General features: G+C 42.8%; 1 protein-coding gene across 9 annotated transcripts in view; it reads right to left on the bottom strand.

The window, feature by feature from the left end:
* Positions 1–11,550: 11,550 nt before the first annotated feature.
* TPD52L2 (TPD52 like 2) overlaps positions 11,551–17,431 on the bottom strand; it is a 29,267-nt gene continuing 23,386 nt past the window's right edge. For 7 of the 9 annotated variants that reach the window (XM_061630956.1, XM_061630957.1, XM_061630952.1 and 4 more), the window contains 2 exons: positions 14,597–14,645; positions 11,551–13,479 (listed from right to left, as the gene is read on the bottom strand). In XM_061630956.1, coding sequence (XP_061486940.1) covers positions 13,384–13,479; positions 14,597–14,645 — 145 coding nt within the window. In that variant the 3' untranslated portion in view covers positions 11,551–13,383. Of the gene's footprint in view, positions 13,480–14,596; positions 14,646–16,962; positions 17,005–17,431 lie in introns of all 9 variants that reach the window. The other 2 variants (XM_061630959.1, XM_061630960.1) reach the window with 1 other exon arrangement.

Here is a 17,431-nt window from a genome sequence, read left to right as displayed (position 1 = left end):
CTTCTGCTGCTCTGGCTTGAAGCTACACCTGCTGAAATTCCTTCTTTTACACAACTTTTAAAGGTGACATAACCCTGCCCTTTATTTTGGATCTGGCCACTCTAGTGACAAAATGAAATGTAAAAATCAAACAGATTTATAACTGGTTTCCAAAGCACTGCCCTCTCCAACAGCCCAGGGTCTGACTGCGTGCTACACACAAGAGAAAAAAAACTTTAACCCATATTCTTACTTACTCAAACTGAAGACCTCAAAACCACCATTTTGATGTTGTAATGAAGCCTAAGCACTGCCTGGGTCAACAAATCACAAGCCTGGCTCCCCTTACTGGCTACAATCCTGAAAGGGTGGGATTAGAGGCCAGAGCTTGGAAAAGTTATTTTTTGGAACTATAACTCCCATCAGCCCAATCCAGTGGCCATGCTGGCTGGAGCTGATGGGAGCTGTAGTTTTAAAAAGTAACTTTTCCAAGCTCTGCCTAAAAGCTGCTATACAGATCGGTTAAAAAACAGATTAAACAGTCGCGGGGGGGCTGACATTTTGGTGTATATTTCAGGAACCAGACGACCTAGAAACTTAGTGTTTTTTTTAAATTGAAGCTGAGAGTCCGGAGATTAAGGTAAGTTAGCTGGAGACCCGGAGGGGAACCCCCAAAAACGGAAACTCCAGCTGAAAATTGGACACCTGGTAACCCTACTCCATCACACGATAATTAAGCGGATGGTTTATTGTTGCTGTTACTTTTGTTGTCAAAAGCGGTAATTCTGGACATTCTTTCAGAACAGATCTTGACAAGTACATGACTGGGTTGGCCTAATCAAAATCATAGCAACATTTAGCATTTATTATCTCTCGCTTGCTGTTTTTTCTTTTCAAGAATTTCAAATATATAATCTCTGTCATCTTGACAGCAGCCTTGTAAGGTAGGCTGCATGGATAATACAGTGTGATGCAGGTGTCCCTTGTATAAAGACCCAACTGAAATTCTAAGCACAGTTACTGGGAAGTAAGTGCCCTTGAAACCAAACAGGAGTTCTTTCTGTGTAAATATCTAGGATTGCACTGTGAGTTTCCATGGAGAAAATCAAGTACAGGAATACCCCGCATTAACATACGAAATGGGACCGGAGCATGTATGTAAAGTGAAAATGTACTTAAAATGAAGCACTACTTTTTTTCTCTTATCGATGCATGTACTGCACTGCAATTGTCATATACGGGCATAACTAAATAAGCTTACCTTTAATGTCAGCTGGCAGATGCGAAATGGATGAATGAAAATTTACATGTATTGTAGGAAGGATGAAGGAGAGGGCATATCTTCTACTTCATATGTCGAGTCATCAAGGGCTAGACGCTTTCTTGCTGGCGATTTGGATGGACTACCTGAAGTAGGAGTAGGGCTTGGGGCTGATGTCGATGCTAGAGATGGACTTTCAGTGGATGTTGATGGTCTGGGAGATTGACTGGGTGCTGCTGGCCTTTGACGAAAGTAGGTGTCTAAGGAGGTTTGAACTGTAGCTCTTTTCTTTTCCCTGTCGATTTCTTTGTAACAGGCATAAGCCCCCAAAATGTTAGCATTGACTTTGGAACTTCTTTCAAAGTCCCTATCATGCTTTTCAAAAAGAGCCATGGTGCTATCAAGTTGACGGAAAGCTTCCAAGAGAATTTTCAGGCTGTTCCATGGTCTCATCCTCATCCGGCACATTTTCTTCTTCTCTCTCCTCTTCAAGTTCCAGAAGATCTTCATTGCTGAGGGGTTCAGTATGGGACGCCATAAGTTCAGCAACATCTTCTGGCTCCAGTTCCAGCTCTAGCTGCCTTGCCATGTCTACAATATTTTCAGTAGCATTAGCTACAGGATCTTCAAAGGCTTTGACATCATCAACAAACTGTGGGCATAATTTTTTCCAGGCCCCTTTCCTTGTTGTTTCCTTGATGTCATTCCAAGCATCTCTTATAGTTTGGATGGAATCCAAGATGTCGTAGCTTTTCCAGAACATCTTTAGGACTTCTTGCCCTGTGCCCTCTTCATTGTCTATTGCTGCAATACACTTACTGAAGGTTCTTTTCAAGTAGTTCAACTTGAAGGTGGCTATGACACATTGATCCATGGGCTGCAGGAGTGAGGTGGTATTCGGTGGTAGGAATTCCACTCGAATGTTAGGGTTCAGTTCATCTAACATTCGAGGGTGGCCAGGAGCATTGTCTACAAGGAGCAAAATGTTAAAAGGGATATTGTTGTCCTTGCAATAGGCTTTCACCTCTGGTACAAAGCAGGTGTCAAACCAATCTTCAAAAACAGCTGCAGTCACCCATGCTTTTCTATCAGATCTCCAATGGACTGGAAGTCTAGTTTTAACGTAGTTCTTCAAAGCTCTAGGGTTTTGCCAACGATAAATTAGCATAGGCTTTAGCTTTAAGGTACCAGAGGCATTGCCACCTAACAGAAGGGTTATTCTTTCTTTAGTTGGCTTGTAGCCTGGCATTGTTTTATCCTCTGTTGCGATGAAGGTTCTTGCAGGCATCTTTTTCCAGAACAGCCCAGTCTCATCCACATTAAAAATTTGTTCCTTGGAGTAGCCTCCCTCTTCAATAATTTTGGCTAGGTCGCGTGGATAGCTTTCTGCAGCCTCAGTATCTGCAGCAGCTGCCTCTCCTTGCACTTTGATGTTATGTAGGTTAGACCTCTTCTTGAAGCTGTCAAACCATCCACGGCTTGCAACAAATTCAGCATCCTTCGCTGCCTTCTTAGCCTTCAGGTCATTGAATAGGCTTAAGGCCTTACTTTGAATCATTGCCTGGCTTACAGGAACCTGGCGTGCAGTTTGATTTTCTATCCAAACTATTAAGAGTCTCTCCATGTCTGCAACAATGCTATCCCTTTTTCTAATTTTTGTTGTGTTCACTGGCGTAGCACTCTTAGCTTCCACAAGAATTTTTTCTTTGCTCTTCATGACTGTGTTAACTGTAGTTTGAGTGAAGCCTAGCCTTCGGCCTATCTCAGCTTGAGAAACACCTTCATCAGACAGTTTAATCATTTTAAGCTTCATATCTAAGGTAATAGATTTACAACTTTTCTTTGTATCTGCTATTATGTACTGTAATACTGTACAGTACTGAAGGCAAGGGAAAACAATACCAATACACACACACACACACACACACACACACACACACATGCTATTGGTAGTTACAAGCCAGCAGTGGCAAAAGCCAGAACTAATGATGGGCAGAGACAGAGAAAAAAGTATTCAATTAAAGAAGGAAAGGAAGATGGGACAATGGAGAGGTCTAAAATGAAATCAGGGTGATCTGAAAACATTTTTTTTTATCACAATCAATTAAAGCAGGAAAGGAAGATGGGATAATGGGGGACAATGGAAAGGTATAAAATGGGAGAATGGAGAGGTATAAAATAAAATCAGGGGATCTACAGTACTGTAAAGAGCACGAGGTGCCCACACAGACACGCTGCCGCCACCGACCTAGGCTGGGGCAGGCAGAGCTTCGATCGCTCTGTACTGTACAGAGTAAAGTACAGTACTGTACTGTAGTAACAATTTAAAGAATTTAAAGAAGATCTTTACTCTACTGTACTGTAAACGAGAACCTTCAGGTCAGCAGTCACTCAGAGTCGCTCTGAACGCTATGGGAGACGACGCTTCACAACGCATGTGGCACGTGGAATGCAAGTTCGGGCATTCCATCAGTGTCCGTAACTGTGAAGCGTGCGTACATTAAGTGGGGTATGGTGGAGTATGGAGCACGTCCGTAATTGCAAGGGTCCGTAAAATGAACGTACGTAAATCAGGGTATTCCTGTAAGAGACTGGTTAAAGCTGAGCTTCAGATGCTGTTGGACTCTGTGATGTCCTTCCCCAGCACCACCTGTGAAGATCTCACTTGTGGCTGCCAGCAGACAGGAATGTCAGGTTTTCTTCTTACCCTTTTCAGCTCTAGCACAGATTCAACAAATCCCACTACTAGGCAGCACCACCAGTCACTTTCTGTAACCCAAACTCCCAGAGACTTTGCCTAAGTCTCTCTATAGCTTGTTACTTTGTGACTGTGTGCCTATGCTGTTCCCAACCCCCTTGTATCTTTATATTTAAAGCATACAACTCTGGGTTGCTCTGGATACGTGACTTGTTACAATCTCTCCCTTCACTGCTGCCACCATTAGATACAGTTTCTGTTCAGCCTTGGTAATTACCTTGCCCTCCCTTCTGGTCTGTATATTCCCCCAGCCAAGGATTAGGCCTTTGGTAAACCAAATAAGAATTTATTAAATATCAGAAATAACAAGATTACTTAAGGAATGTTTCACAAGCGTATGGTTTCATCTATATTCTGTTAGGTACTTGACTTTTTACTAATTGCCTCAGAACTCCGACTCACTCTCAACACCACCACCTCCAAACCTCCAACCTCTCTTTCAACCTCTCAAAGACACCACCTCAACCACAACCTCCCAGATTCACCACCTCGATTCAACTGTCATTCTTCCATTTATACTCCCAGCCATTCAAACGCTCAGCCAATCATCCAGCATTCTACTGCTCATGTACTCCCCCCTCTTCTTTCACTCCACTTACCATATGTCTTTTATATAAACAGCACTTACCATATTTACAATATAAGCAGGAACATCACAGACTCCAACTCCCATCAGCCACAGCCAGCATGGCCAAGGCTCAGGGAAGATGGGGGCCATAGTCTTGCAATATCTGGAGGGCCACAGCTTCCCCATTGGTGAAATAAACCAACACCACTTTTTCATTCTTCATTGAGACACTGTACAATTCCATTCCTGCATCTCTTCATCTCAGAGCAGTTTTATCAGCAGCTATATCTAGGTAGTCCAATGGTTCTCAAACTCTCCCACCTGCACACACACACTCCACCACAGACCACTTGAAAATGGCTTAGTTGACCACTTAATGATTTTCCTGCGTGTCGCAGCAATTGCAATGGGTTGTGCTAAGCTCTATGATTTTTACTTGTATCTTTGTTGCTGCTTTTATTTTATATATTGTTTTATTGTACTTCAGTTTGAATTCAATAGGACTCAAATTGTAATATAATAAAATACAATTTGTTATGTGCCTTCAAGTCGATTATGACTTTTGGAGACCCTATGAATCATCGACCTCCAATAGTGTCTGTTATAAACCACCCAGTTCAAATCTTGTAAGTTCGGACCATTCAGACCATGGTATTTCCAATCTCTACATATGGATGTGAAAGTTGGACAGTGAAAAAAGCGGACAAGAGAAAAATCAACTCATTTGAAATATGGTGTTGGAGGAGAGCTTTGCACATACCACAGACTGCAAAAAAGACCAATGATTGGGTGTTAGAACAAATTAAACCAGAACTATCACTAGAAGCTGAAATGATGAAACTGAGGTTATCATACTTTGGACACATCATGAGAAGACATGATTCACTAGAAAAGACAATAATGCTGGGGAAAACAGAAGGGAGTAGAAAAAGAGGAAGGCCAAACGAGATGGATTGATTCCATAAAGGAAGCCACAGACCTGAACTTACAAGATCTGAACAGGGTGGTTCATGACAGATGCTCTTGGAGGTCGCTGATTCATAAGGTCGCCATAAGTCGTAATTGACTTGAAGGCACATAACAACAAACAATATACCACCCAATAGCCGAAGGTCTCTGGGCGGTTTACAGTAACTAAAAACATTAAAAACAAATATACAAATTTAAAACACATCTTTTAAAAACAATTTAAAACACAATTTAAAAATTTAAAACGATTTTAAAAAGCATGCTAAAATGCCTGGGAGAAGAGCCAAAAAGATAACAGTGTTGGCAGCAGGCGCGCCTCGTCATAGTTTATGGAATCAATCCATCTCTTGTTTGGTCTTCCTCTTTTTCTACTCCCTTCTGTTTTCCCCAGCATTATTGTCTTTTCTAGTGAATCATGTTTTCTCATTAGGTGTCCAAAGTATGATAACCTCAGTTTCATCATTTTAGCTTCTAGTGATAGTTCAAGTTAAATTTGTTCTAACACCCAATTATTTGTCTTTTTCATGGAAATCATCACTGTCTTTTCTTTTTTGTTTGCATTTCATATACCTCTGACCTTACTCCCTTACATCCATAGAAGCAACAACGTGGTTCCATGTGGTCAGCTCAACCCCCTTAAACCCACCGATGATGCACCTTGTTATTTGCATGATGGTTTGTTTCTTGACCAATAGTGGTAAAAGAGAATTCACATACTGGGAAGTGTGGCTTCAATTGCTGTTGTTCCCAATCTACTGCCTGTGAAGTAAACCAAACCATGTGTGTTTTCTCTCTGTCAATTATTACTCAGTGGAACTGTGTTGGCTATCAAAGTGAGTTTATAGCAGCCCATAGAGTAGGCAGGAAAGAGTAGAGAATCTTCTTAACTCTTACTCATTTCTCCAACCTCTCTCTGCAGTGAAGGGTCAAGTCTGTAAAGACGTTTGGAGCAGCCACGTTAAAAGGCAGGCAGGGCATTCCAGGCAGGGGGTTGCCAACCCTGCTTGAATATGGATATGGTTGCAGAGGATCCCTAGTCAAGCCTTACCAACAGCACAATCCTAACAATATCTGATCAAAGTAAGTCCTGTTGAGTTCTATGGAGCTTAGTTCCTTAGTAAGTGTGTTTAAAATTGAAGCCTTCAGGGGCATCCATCTTTACTCCTGAGTGCTCCCATCTAACATCTCCACAGCACTAGGCTTTCTTCCTACAATGGCCTTCTGGTGACTAGCCTGGCCTGAGGGCACTTAAACCCTTCTTGCCAGGAGCAAGTAGGCTAGATTAAATATTTCTTATCTAGGCTCTCTAAGCAGGTGAGAAGGAATGATCCCATCACTTCAGCTGGACCTGGGAACACCCTCATTTAGCTAAGGTTTCTATCTTCATTTCCAATCAGAGATTTTTTTTTGCTTGAGCAGTATGTTCCAAGCAGCTGTGCTTGATACTTAATGTATCATGCTTAATGACATCTCTAGGGCCCGCCCGTATTATATTACCAGGGCCCCACCCCCTCTGACATCACTAGGGCATGCCCCTGAAATCTCAGGGTTTGGGATGCTTCTGGCCTGGCAACCCTAGTTAACATCCCTCCATTGCCACAACTGTCCATTTGATCCTTCTCTGTCCTTGCTTTCTTTAACTAGTTGCCCCTCTACAAGAGGACCTCTTATATTATTCCATGACTGTTAAAAGTCGCACTTTGGTGAGAAGCTTTTTAAAAAATCATGTATTCAACCCTATACCACCTCTTCCTCTGTTACAGCCAGGTGCAATTGCCAATTGTGTATTTTTTTTTTGTAGCAGTGGTTTTCTGCAAATGTAATGCCCATCAGTTTTGTTATGAGAGCTAATTAATTTGGTCACTCCTTTTTCAAAACTCCAGTTTTCTTTTCATCAACAGTTCAGGCTCTAATTTCATTAGCCTTTGAGAATATTACAATACCACATCAGCTGACTCAATAGCAGTGTAGGAAGGACTCAAGATTTAGCCTGTTGAGGGGACACATTTTTTTTTTTTTTTTTTTATTTATATCCCACTGTTCTTCCCAGTAGGAGCCCAGGGCGGCAAATAAAAGCACTAAAAACACTTTAAAACATAAAAACAGACTTTAAATACATTTTAAAAAAAGTTTTAAAGGCACCTTTAAAAAAGGTTAAAAATATGTTTTTTTTAAAAAGGTTTAAAAACATTGTTTCTTAAAAAAAGTTTTAAAACATATTAAAAAGCAATTCCAACACAGACACATACTGGAATAAGGTCTCAACTTAAAAGGCTTGTTGAAAGAGGAAGGTCTTTCTATTATTTATTTATTTCTGTTCACTATTTATGTTTATTTGCCCTGTGCCATTTTTAATAGGCAGCTGTATGTCTGCAACCTAACAGGGGAGCAGACCAGGGGGCATGCACCTCTTTCCAATTCTGCAATGAGAATTGTTTACAGATTTGTTTTGTCTAATTATTTCTCATCCCAAGGTGTTTAGCAAGTTGGATTTTTTTTAGTAAAGAACAAGTGAAGGAAGGTTACATTATGGAACACAAAATCTCTTCCATGCAAGAAGTCATAAAGATTAGACCTCTCCAGGCTGTATGGCTTTCTCCCACCCACTGCTCAATTAAAGCACCTCTTGCTGATCTACTCTGTTGCATAAGAACAGTCCTGCTGGAAGAGATCAAAGGCTCATCTAGTCCAGCACTCCATCTCCAAGTGCAGCCATGCACAAACAGGGCATGAGGTCGGCCTTTTTCCGTCATTTGTCTAGAGCTATACTGTTCTGTACACCAGAGGTAGTCAGCGTAGTGCCCTCCAGATGTTGCTGGATGGCAACTCCCAGCATCCCTAGCTATTGGCTGTGTTGTCTAGAGCTGATGGGAAGTGGAGTCCAATATCTGCGGAGCACCACATTGACTACCCCTGCTGTACATCGACATTCTAGTTAACGTCATGGCTAGCCCAATTCTCTAACCGAGAATTATCTAACAGCACAATTCTGCATCTGCTGCTCAAAAGTCCTATTCAATTAAATACGACACCCAACCACCTAAGTGGGATTAGGATTGTAGCCTAAAATGGTGTTTACCACATTTTGTGGATGTGTGTATAGTATGTTTTCTTTTATCCTTCCTGGACCAGTTGCTAATCAGCTTTGCTGTGTGGCCCTGAATTCTAGTACTGAAAGAACTCAGTCACCCACTGAAGTCAATTCCAGAATTCACAGGCAAAAGACCAATGGACTGCCCATGTTTCAGGCAAATGTTAGCTCAAGTGTCTGCTTGTGCTGCTACCTCCAGAGCCAAGGAAGAGATGGAAGCTGGTCAGGATGTTTTACATGTTTTAAGATGTTTCAGATTGTTTAAATTGTTTTAAAATATTTTAAATGCAAAATCAGTAAGTCTCAAGACTCCAGAATGGCTGCTGAAGATTCCTGTGCAATTTGAAAGCTTGCCATTCTACAAATCTAATTGTTATGTGCCTTCGAGTTGATTACGACTTATAGTGACCTTATGAATCGGTGACCTCCAAGAGCATCTGTCGTGAACCACCCTGTTCAGATCTTGTAAATTCAGGTCTGTGGCTTTCTTTGTGGAATCAATCCATCTCGTTTGGCCTCCCTGTTTTTTTACTCCCTTCTGTTTTTCCCAGCATTATTGTCTTTTCTAGTGAATCCTGTCTTCTCATGATGTGTCCAAAGTATAACCTCAGTTTTATCATTTTAGCTTCTAGTGATAGTTCTGGTTTAATTTGTTCCAACACCCAATTATTTGTCTTTTCGTGGTCCATGGTATCCCCAAAGCTCTTCTCCAACACTACATTTCAAATGAGTTGATTTTTCTCTTATCCCCTTTTTTCACTGTCCAACTTTCACATCCATACACAGAGATCGGGAATACCATGGTCTGAATGATCCTGACTTTAGGGTTCAGTGATACATCTTTGCATTAGAGGATATTTTCTAGTTCTCATAGCTGCCCTCCCCAGTCCTAGTCGTCTTCTGATTTCTTGACTGTTGTCTCCATTTTGGTTAATGACTGTGCCAAGATGTTGATAATCCTTGACAAGTTCTATGTCCTTGTTGTAAACTTTAAAGGAACCAAAATAAGCCAGGTTGTGTCATGTTGGTATCCAAGCAGACAACTGGTTATTGAACTATTACAAATACCTATTTAACTTTCTCAACCTGTACTCATTGCGCCATTATTGTAATGGAGGGTGAGAAACAGGGCACGGCAAGTGCACTCATTTTGCATTGCATATTATGCCTACAGCAGAAGACCGCAGAGGATGTTAAAGTAAGGGAATTGTTCTCCGCGCTTCTGGTTCCTTGTGTATTCAAAGCCATGGTCACCTGATCTCTTGCCTGCATAATGCTGAGATCCATTTCCAAAAGAATCCTAGCCATTTCCTATCTGAAGGGAATCCACAGTGCGATATCAAGAGAGCACTTAACCACTCCCCTGCTGCTATGGACAGATGCTTTTTGTGAGCAAAGCCTAGCAATCTGTATCCAACACACCAGGAATTAAACCCCAAAACCTTAGGTGACAAAACGCCAATTGTAAGATTGTATTTTACACTCTATTTTCCTTTCTTCCAAAGTTAACCAGTTAACATAAGAGCCCTACAGGATCAGGCCACAGGCCCATCTCATCCATGATTTTGTCCCCAAAGTAGCCAACCAGATGTCCCAGTGCAAGAACACTCTCTTGTTCTCATGCCCTTTAGAGACCAAGACATTATAATATTTGTAATAGACTAGTTTAGCTTTATGTCTGAACAAGGCCATAGTTTTAGCACTTCAGGAAGGAGCCTGGGTTAACATTCCCTCCTCTTTACGCATGACTCCCAGAGATTTTGGAAGCATTTGCTTCCCATGTTTTCAATCGACCATGGAATGTTATGACAGAACTGGGAGAAAACTGTTGCTTGTTTAACTATGGTATGTCTGAACAAACTTTGAACTGCTGTTTACAATGCTTGCTTGTTAAAACTAACCAGTCTGTGCCACTTTGGACATGTTATTTGTGAACAACCAGCAATGGCTTCCGATTTCCTCCTCACAGCTGCAGCCAAGCAGCAGCAGCAAGAACATGCCAGCCCAAGACCTGTCTAGTCTCATTTCCTTAATGAAAACTCCTCTTGTCTGGCAGAGCTGTGAGGACCATAGCCTATAGCTTAGCATTATGTCCAAAAGCAGCCACTGGTTGTGACATATGCTTTTGTGGAGTAATGTGCAGTATGTAAAGAGCTACCCTCAGTTGGCAGATAGTATTACATAAATACATCCTGGGAGAAGGGGGGGTGGAGGAGAGAAGAGAGGCTGCACAGCTGGGCCAGAAGACTATGAAATTCAAGAGGTTTAGGTGGCCTGTGGCATTTCTATGCAAGCCTTCAATGTAAATAGGGTAACAGTAAGCCATCGCTACAGTAATAGCACATTGTTAAGCTCTTCAAACAGGTAACAGTCAGGTGCATGTTAAGTGGCCTCTAGCTAATAGATCCAATTACTGTTTAAACAGATTTTAACTGTTTCTCTTTAGAGAGAATGTTCATGAGCCTACTTGTGCTCATTTCACATATACATGCCCACAGCACCCAACAATGTTGCAGATGGACACAAAAACGTCTTTGAAACCACTTCCTCCCCCTTTCAAAGCCTTTCTGAACCATTTGAACTTCGCCTTCATTGCCAAATTACTCTTCCCTACCTCACCTACACTCGTCTGTCAACCCCTAACCACCTCCTCCCCCACTCCCCATCCTAATTTCATCTGTTACGGCAAAACCTCCCACCGCGGGTTGCCATCACTTCAGCTTTGCACTGTTGGCAGAAATAAATTGCAGTGCAAGCACTGAATGAGGGTAATCGCATCGGAAGCAACCTACCATGACATCCATTTGGAAATGTCTGACCTCCTTTCATAATGCAGGGAGGGTCAGCATAACGCCAAGGGCAAAAAACACAGGAGACCCAGGAAGACTCGCACGTGGTACAAGCCCAGACATGAATACAGTCAGTTTGCTTTTCCAAAAGGAATATTTTATTGGTAAAGTTTCTTTCCCCCCCAAGTAGTCGCCTGTATCGGAGAAACAGATTCGTCTCTGTTCTAACAGCTCCCTGCCTCAATGACACCGCTTTCCCCTTCCGACACCGGAAGCTACTTTACCCTTGAACAAACTCCAGCAAATTGTACTTCCCACATCCTGCATGGTTTTCTCCACCTATTGTGCCAGGTCTGCACAGTAGTCGTCATCTATCAGCAACACAGGACACGGAGAGAGTTCTACAATCAGCATTTAAGTGTCACAACTTGCTTCTCGGAGGACTGGGGAGGAGGGGGGGGCAAATAAGCGCTTGAAGCCTTCTGGGGCACCAATGCCTTGACACAAAACAGCTTTATCGTATGTACCTGGGGCACTGCTGAAGCCCCACTGAGCCTGTAAGGCACAGAAAGGTTTAGATAATTTAAGAGGCACCTCTGCCTTCGAACTAAGAGGTCAGGACAGTGGAAGGTTTGCAGCTTTTTTGGGGGTGGGGGACAAAACAGTAGTGCTCCTAAGCACATACACACACACACAAAAATTGTTATTGAGGGAAAATAGAGCCAAGACACTGATCACTGCCAGGGACCAGGACCGATTGACAAGGGCTTACGAACAAAAAGCATTGGAGCTGGACCTCTTTGTCACCACATTAAGCGCACAAAACATTTATGGACGCTCCTGACCGAAGAACCAATCCGTGGGGGGGGGGGAGAGAGAAGGAATCCCCAAGGATGGATCTCCTGTACCCCCAAAAAACATGTTCTTTAATCAGATTAAATAGGCAGCTGCCTCCAGAAGCTGCTAAAAACAAAGGCCTACCCCCAGAAGCAGAGAAGCAAGTTCCAGACACTCAGAGGAGAGAGAGACCAAAAGCATGTGCAAAGTCACGCACCACTGAAATGAACACAAGACCCAGCACATCCGCATGCTATTACTATGGTAGGATGCAGAACTCCAGTGCTTCAACCCCTCCCCTTTCCTCCCCCACCAAAAAAAGAAGAGATTTTTCCCCATGTTTTTGAGATATCAAAAAGGTTATAAACCAGTAAAGCAGGTGGTGATGTAAGGCTCGTGTTCCAGCTTCAGCATTCGAAGGTAGACGGCCCCTAAGGAACGACGCTAAATGCTGGTATGCTCCAAAGTCCACTGCATTCCAAAAAATAAAGATTCTGAGATTCATTAAAGCTAGAGAATCAGTGTAGCAAAGCTAGGCAGTTGCTAAATAGAGGTCCTACATATTTTCTATCATCTCCCCCCAAAAAACCCCGTTATATATCGTAAATGGAAATTTCCAAAGCTTTCCCGGCGCTTCCAACTGCAGAGGAAGCCACAACAGCTGAAAGCTAGCTAGCTATGCAGAACAGAAGATGGAGCGAGAGTCAGAAAGGCTCCCTGTGCAGTACAGCTAGTGCATCCGATAGCTACTTTTTCTACATTACATACAGAAATAACGTTCTGCCCGCACATTAGAAGAGGTTGGGGGTGGGTGGGAGAAAGAGCGCAGGACTTTGATGCCCCAAAGGGCAACTTGGGCCAAAATTGCAGAATCCCCATTACTTATGCTCTACCAAAAAAGGCAGCATAGCAATGTGTTCCATCTAGAAACCTTTAGTGTAAAATATATAAGTGTACAAAAAACGGTGTGTTCACTTTATTGGACCTGAAGAACCCAGCAGCAAAAAATGTCTACATATGATGTATGGATCTCTCTCTTCTGAGTGGGGCCTGGGCCCCTTTTCCTTTCGTCTTGCATGTTGGGAAGAACAAGGGGTGAGGCTCTGGCAGTCGGGCACCACTGGCGTAGACTTAGAAAGGTGCGTTGTCCTGGGAGGGCTTGTCACCAGATGCTGATGGGGAGTGGAGCTCATCAGTGCCGTTGTCTCTGCCGCCCACCACCTTGGACTGGGCAAAAAGGAGAAGCAGGAAACGAGTGAGTAGAAATCATAAGAGTGTCATTTGACAAACAAACAGGCAAACGCTGACTCGTCTCTTTCCCCTTAACTCCTCTGCTCAGCCCATTCTGAGTGCTCTGCCCGGCAGGACACAATGTTGTTCATAGCCCTTTTGGTGGGACATGAGCTTCCCTTGCCAAGCCGGGCTCAGACCAAACAGCGAGCTGGCACCAGCTCTGAACCCCAACGTAATCAGGGGGCCAATGTACTGGGGGAAGAACACTTCCTCTAGGCTAGGTGGGGAGCTGTGGAAACCCTATAGAGGCGCACACCTGCAGAGAGCAGCTGTAGAGGCACACATATGCAGACAACAGAGGCACTGAAGGGACGCATGCATGTGGGAGTTGTGCGGCATGGTGAACAAGCAAAGTGGAAACATGATTTTTTTTGGGGGGGGGGACGACAAAAGAATCCAAACCTAAGCTTTAGAATACTCATCCTAAATGGAGAGCCATCCTCAGGTGGTAGAGCTAAGCCCCTTCTGGATAAATGAAGTCTGCAACATAGGCTACATTAGTGGCTCTTGCAAATTCCAGCTAGATGGACAAGTCCACCGTGCATCTTATCCTTTACTGCCATTGGGCTAGTGGTCCTTACACATGTCCTGTAGCAAGAACTTCCGTAGCTTAGTTTTGCACGCTGTGAAGCAGTGACACCCTAACCCAGCGAGGGAGATCTGCAAGTAGAAGGAGCCTTGCAAGTGTTCAGACACAGATGCACACCTGGAATAGCTGTATCCTAAACGTGAAGCTCACTGGTCTTTTTACACTGAGATGCACATCGCCATCCAGGACCACCAGTCATTGTGTGTGGGGAGTTGCCTGTAACCATGGCCCGGTAACAAATTGGCAACCTTAAAGTGTGTGTGTCCTGTCCCCTCCCAATTTGGTTTGGGGCCCAGGTCTCAGTCAGGTCAGCACCAGATCATGCCAGGTTGGAACGGAGCTTCTCCAAATTGCCAGCTTGGGCCCCAAAAATGGCTCAGGAGGCCTTGCGTAGCCCTAGTAGAAATGTACCCCTCCCACAGATATGGCGGCTTTGTACCACGTCACAGGGAGGAAATTTACCTTTATGGTGCCAACTCGGTCTTCAAAAGACTTGAATGTTGCAGAATTTCTTCAAGAAAGAAGATAAAGAGGGACGTCAGGAAATAAACTGCAAATGCATATAGGATACTTGTATTCAGGTTTCAGGTAGGCAACTTTGCATCTGGTGAAACATCTGAAGAGTAGTCAGAGCATCCAAAAAGCTCCACTCAATCATGGCTGCAGCAAATTCTTGGTTCTACTATCAACATTCACTGACTCATTTTAGAGAAATAAAGATGTACACAACTCCAGCACAGGTCAGCATAAAAAGCTAACTAGTTAAGAGCTTTGAATTTAGGGTTCCAACCAGAGGAAGTCCTAAAGGAGTACACACAGTCCCCCAAAATGGAAAAAAAAGAGCCAACAATACAAGTGGTGGATGCAAACCTCCACTTAGCCACAAGGCTCATGGTGTGATCTTGGGCATTATCTCTCAGCTCAACCTACTTCAAAGTAGGATGAGGCACTAGCTATCGAAATAAGCTTAGTCAAGGTTGAAAAGTGTGCCCCCATAGATGGACTCTTGGTCCACAAGAAACTGATTGGTATTTCACAAACTAAAACAGTATAGGGCGATCAGTGTGGGAATGCAAACTGGCCATCAAACAGAAGCTTAAACAGGTAGCTTTTTCAGCTTTGCCATTTGCCAATCACCCAAAGGTAGACTGCAGCTGGTTCTGAGAAAGTTGTTTTTTAGACCCACCATTTAAAAGCAACCCATCACACACAACCACATACTGCTGACCCCTTTTGGGGGTTGGCTTTTTTAAACAACAAGAACACACTTCTACACAAAGCTGATTTTGCCCAAAAAATGGATTTAGTTTCTAAAACACGTATCTTCACGACACCTTTATGGTGCACCTTCTGCAGCCAAAGCATACAAAGTTGGTATCAAGGTATCCCCTTGATTTCCTTAGTTCATATCTGTAGACTTAAGATTCATTCCTGTTAATAACAGCCACTCACCGTTTCTTATTTAAAAATTTTAAAACCCACTTTTCACCATCGAGGTGACAAAGTGGTTTGCAGTGATAAAAACATACAATATATACAATTTAAAACATAAATTAAACCTCAAACATTTAAAACCTTAGAAATTTTAAGTGTCAGAAATCTGAAAAAAATTAAAACATTAGAAAAGCCATGACAGAACGGCCTCCTGAAATAAAGCTGTTTTATCCAAGTATCTAAAACTCAGCAAGGATGGCGCCTGTCTAACTTCTAGTGGGAAGAAGTTCCACAGAGTTGGGCCTATAACACTAAAGGCATGGCTTCTGCACCAGGCAAAGTAGCATGACATCAAGGATCCACTCCTTTCTAAACAAAGCAATCCAGTAGTATCCTCAGGATGGCAATGGTTGCTAGCTTTTTTAAGAAAGAAGGCATTGCTGCTTGGATTTTTGACCAAACTGAAGCATTTTTCAACTTCTCTCATAAACTTGGAAACCAGGAAAAAAGCAAGGACAGGTCTGTCTGCAATCTACTCAGAAGCTTTTTGTGTACCCTGACAAAGTGAGGTGCTATGTGGTTATTGGGGGGGGCAGGGAGGGGGGGTTGGGTGGTGATGCCTGGACTTTGAAATACATTTCCCAGAGGGCCATGCCTGGCACCTCCTTTAATATGTTTTAAGCACCAGGAAGAGAAATTATTTATTTTCTTGGATTAATGTTTTTTGTCTCTCCCACAGGAGTTGCGGCTACTTGCATTTTGTATTTTTATCCTGTATATATGCTTTGCAGTATTTGTATCTTTGTTAAAAGGCAGGATGTAAACACCCACATTATGAGAATTTAATAAACAGCAGTTTCCAACTTCCTCTTATCCCCTTGAGAGATTAGCATTGCACCTCCCCAGATCCACCATTGGGGATGGTGGAGAAATTCAACTCGGAAAGCTGAATTTATCAAATTTGCACTTTCCAAATGATGAGAACCACACAGCCATCTGGAATTCAACTCCTTATCCGAATTTTACAATGCAGTTCTCCAACTAAGTAATGTTTGCAAAAATGCATATACTAGGGGAAAGTGTGCATAAAAATAAATATGAGTGAAAATAATGTACAAAAATGCATTATAGGAGAAACTGCTTGCAAAAAATGTGTACCTTAGTCAAAACTGCATACCAAATGTTTAGTAGGATAAATTTTCACTAAAATGCTGGACAATTTTGATCAGGATTTGTGGAGAACCAAACTCAAGATTAGAAACTGAGAAACTGAGAGAACTGAAATTGACAGATCTTTCCATCCCTACCCACCATGCATTCAACAGATACAGAGTCACCCTTAGCAAATACATGGCTTGCAGAAGAGATGGGTTTGTGTTTTTTTGCTACATTACCTCATAGCTGGCATACTTATCGAGTGACGAATGGAGTAGCTGCTACTCGGAAGCGTTAAGAGGAAAGGAGGAAACATTAGAAGCAATAAAAAAATACACGCCAGAAATCATCATACGCAGTCATCCCTATTGCTCCCATTCACACAGCTCATGTACAAAGCTGGAAAGCAGTTCAAGATATTCGCGCAGAACAGTGTTTTGGGGTACAGATTACTTAGCAATACTTAAGGTTTTACTCCTTCGCTCTTTCCCCATCTAGAGCACTGGAACATGCACCTGAAAATGCAAAGTTGTACTTGCAGGGTCTCCGTAGTTCTGACACCCACCACTCTAGAAAGATCCTCCTCAGGGCCATGGGTTTAGAAATAAAAGCAAAGGATTCTAGTGCTTTGCCCACATGCCATGATGGCCTATTGGCAAGATGGATGCAAAACACCACTGCTTGCTTAAGACTAGGACAGGAAGAGGA

The sequence above is a fragment of the Rhineura floridana genome, chromosome 6 (genome assembly GCF_030035675.1).
Source record: "Rhineura floridana isolate rRhiFlo1 chromosome 6, rRhiFlo1.hap2, whole genome shotgun sequence".
Classification (NCBI taxonomy): Eukaryota; Metazoa; Chordata; class Lepidosauria; order Squamata; family Rhineuridae; genus Rhineura; species Rhineura floridana.
The sequence above is the reverse complement of the archived record's forward strand: the minus strand, read 5'-3'. Positions and strand labels throughout refer to the sequence as shown.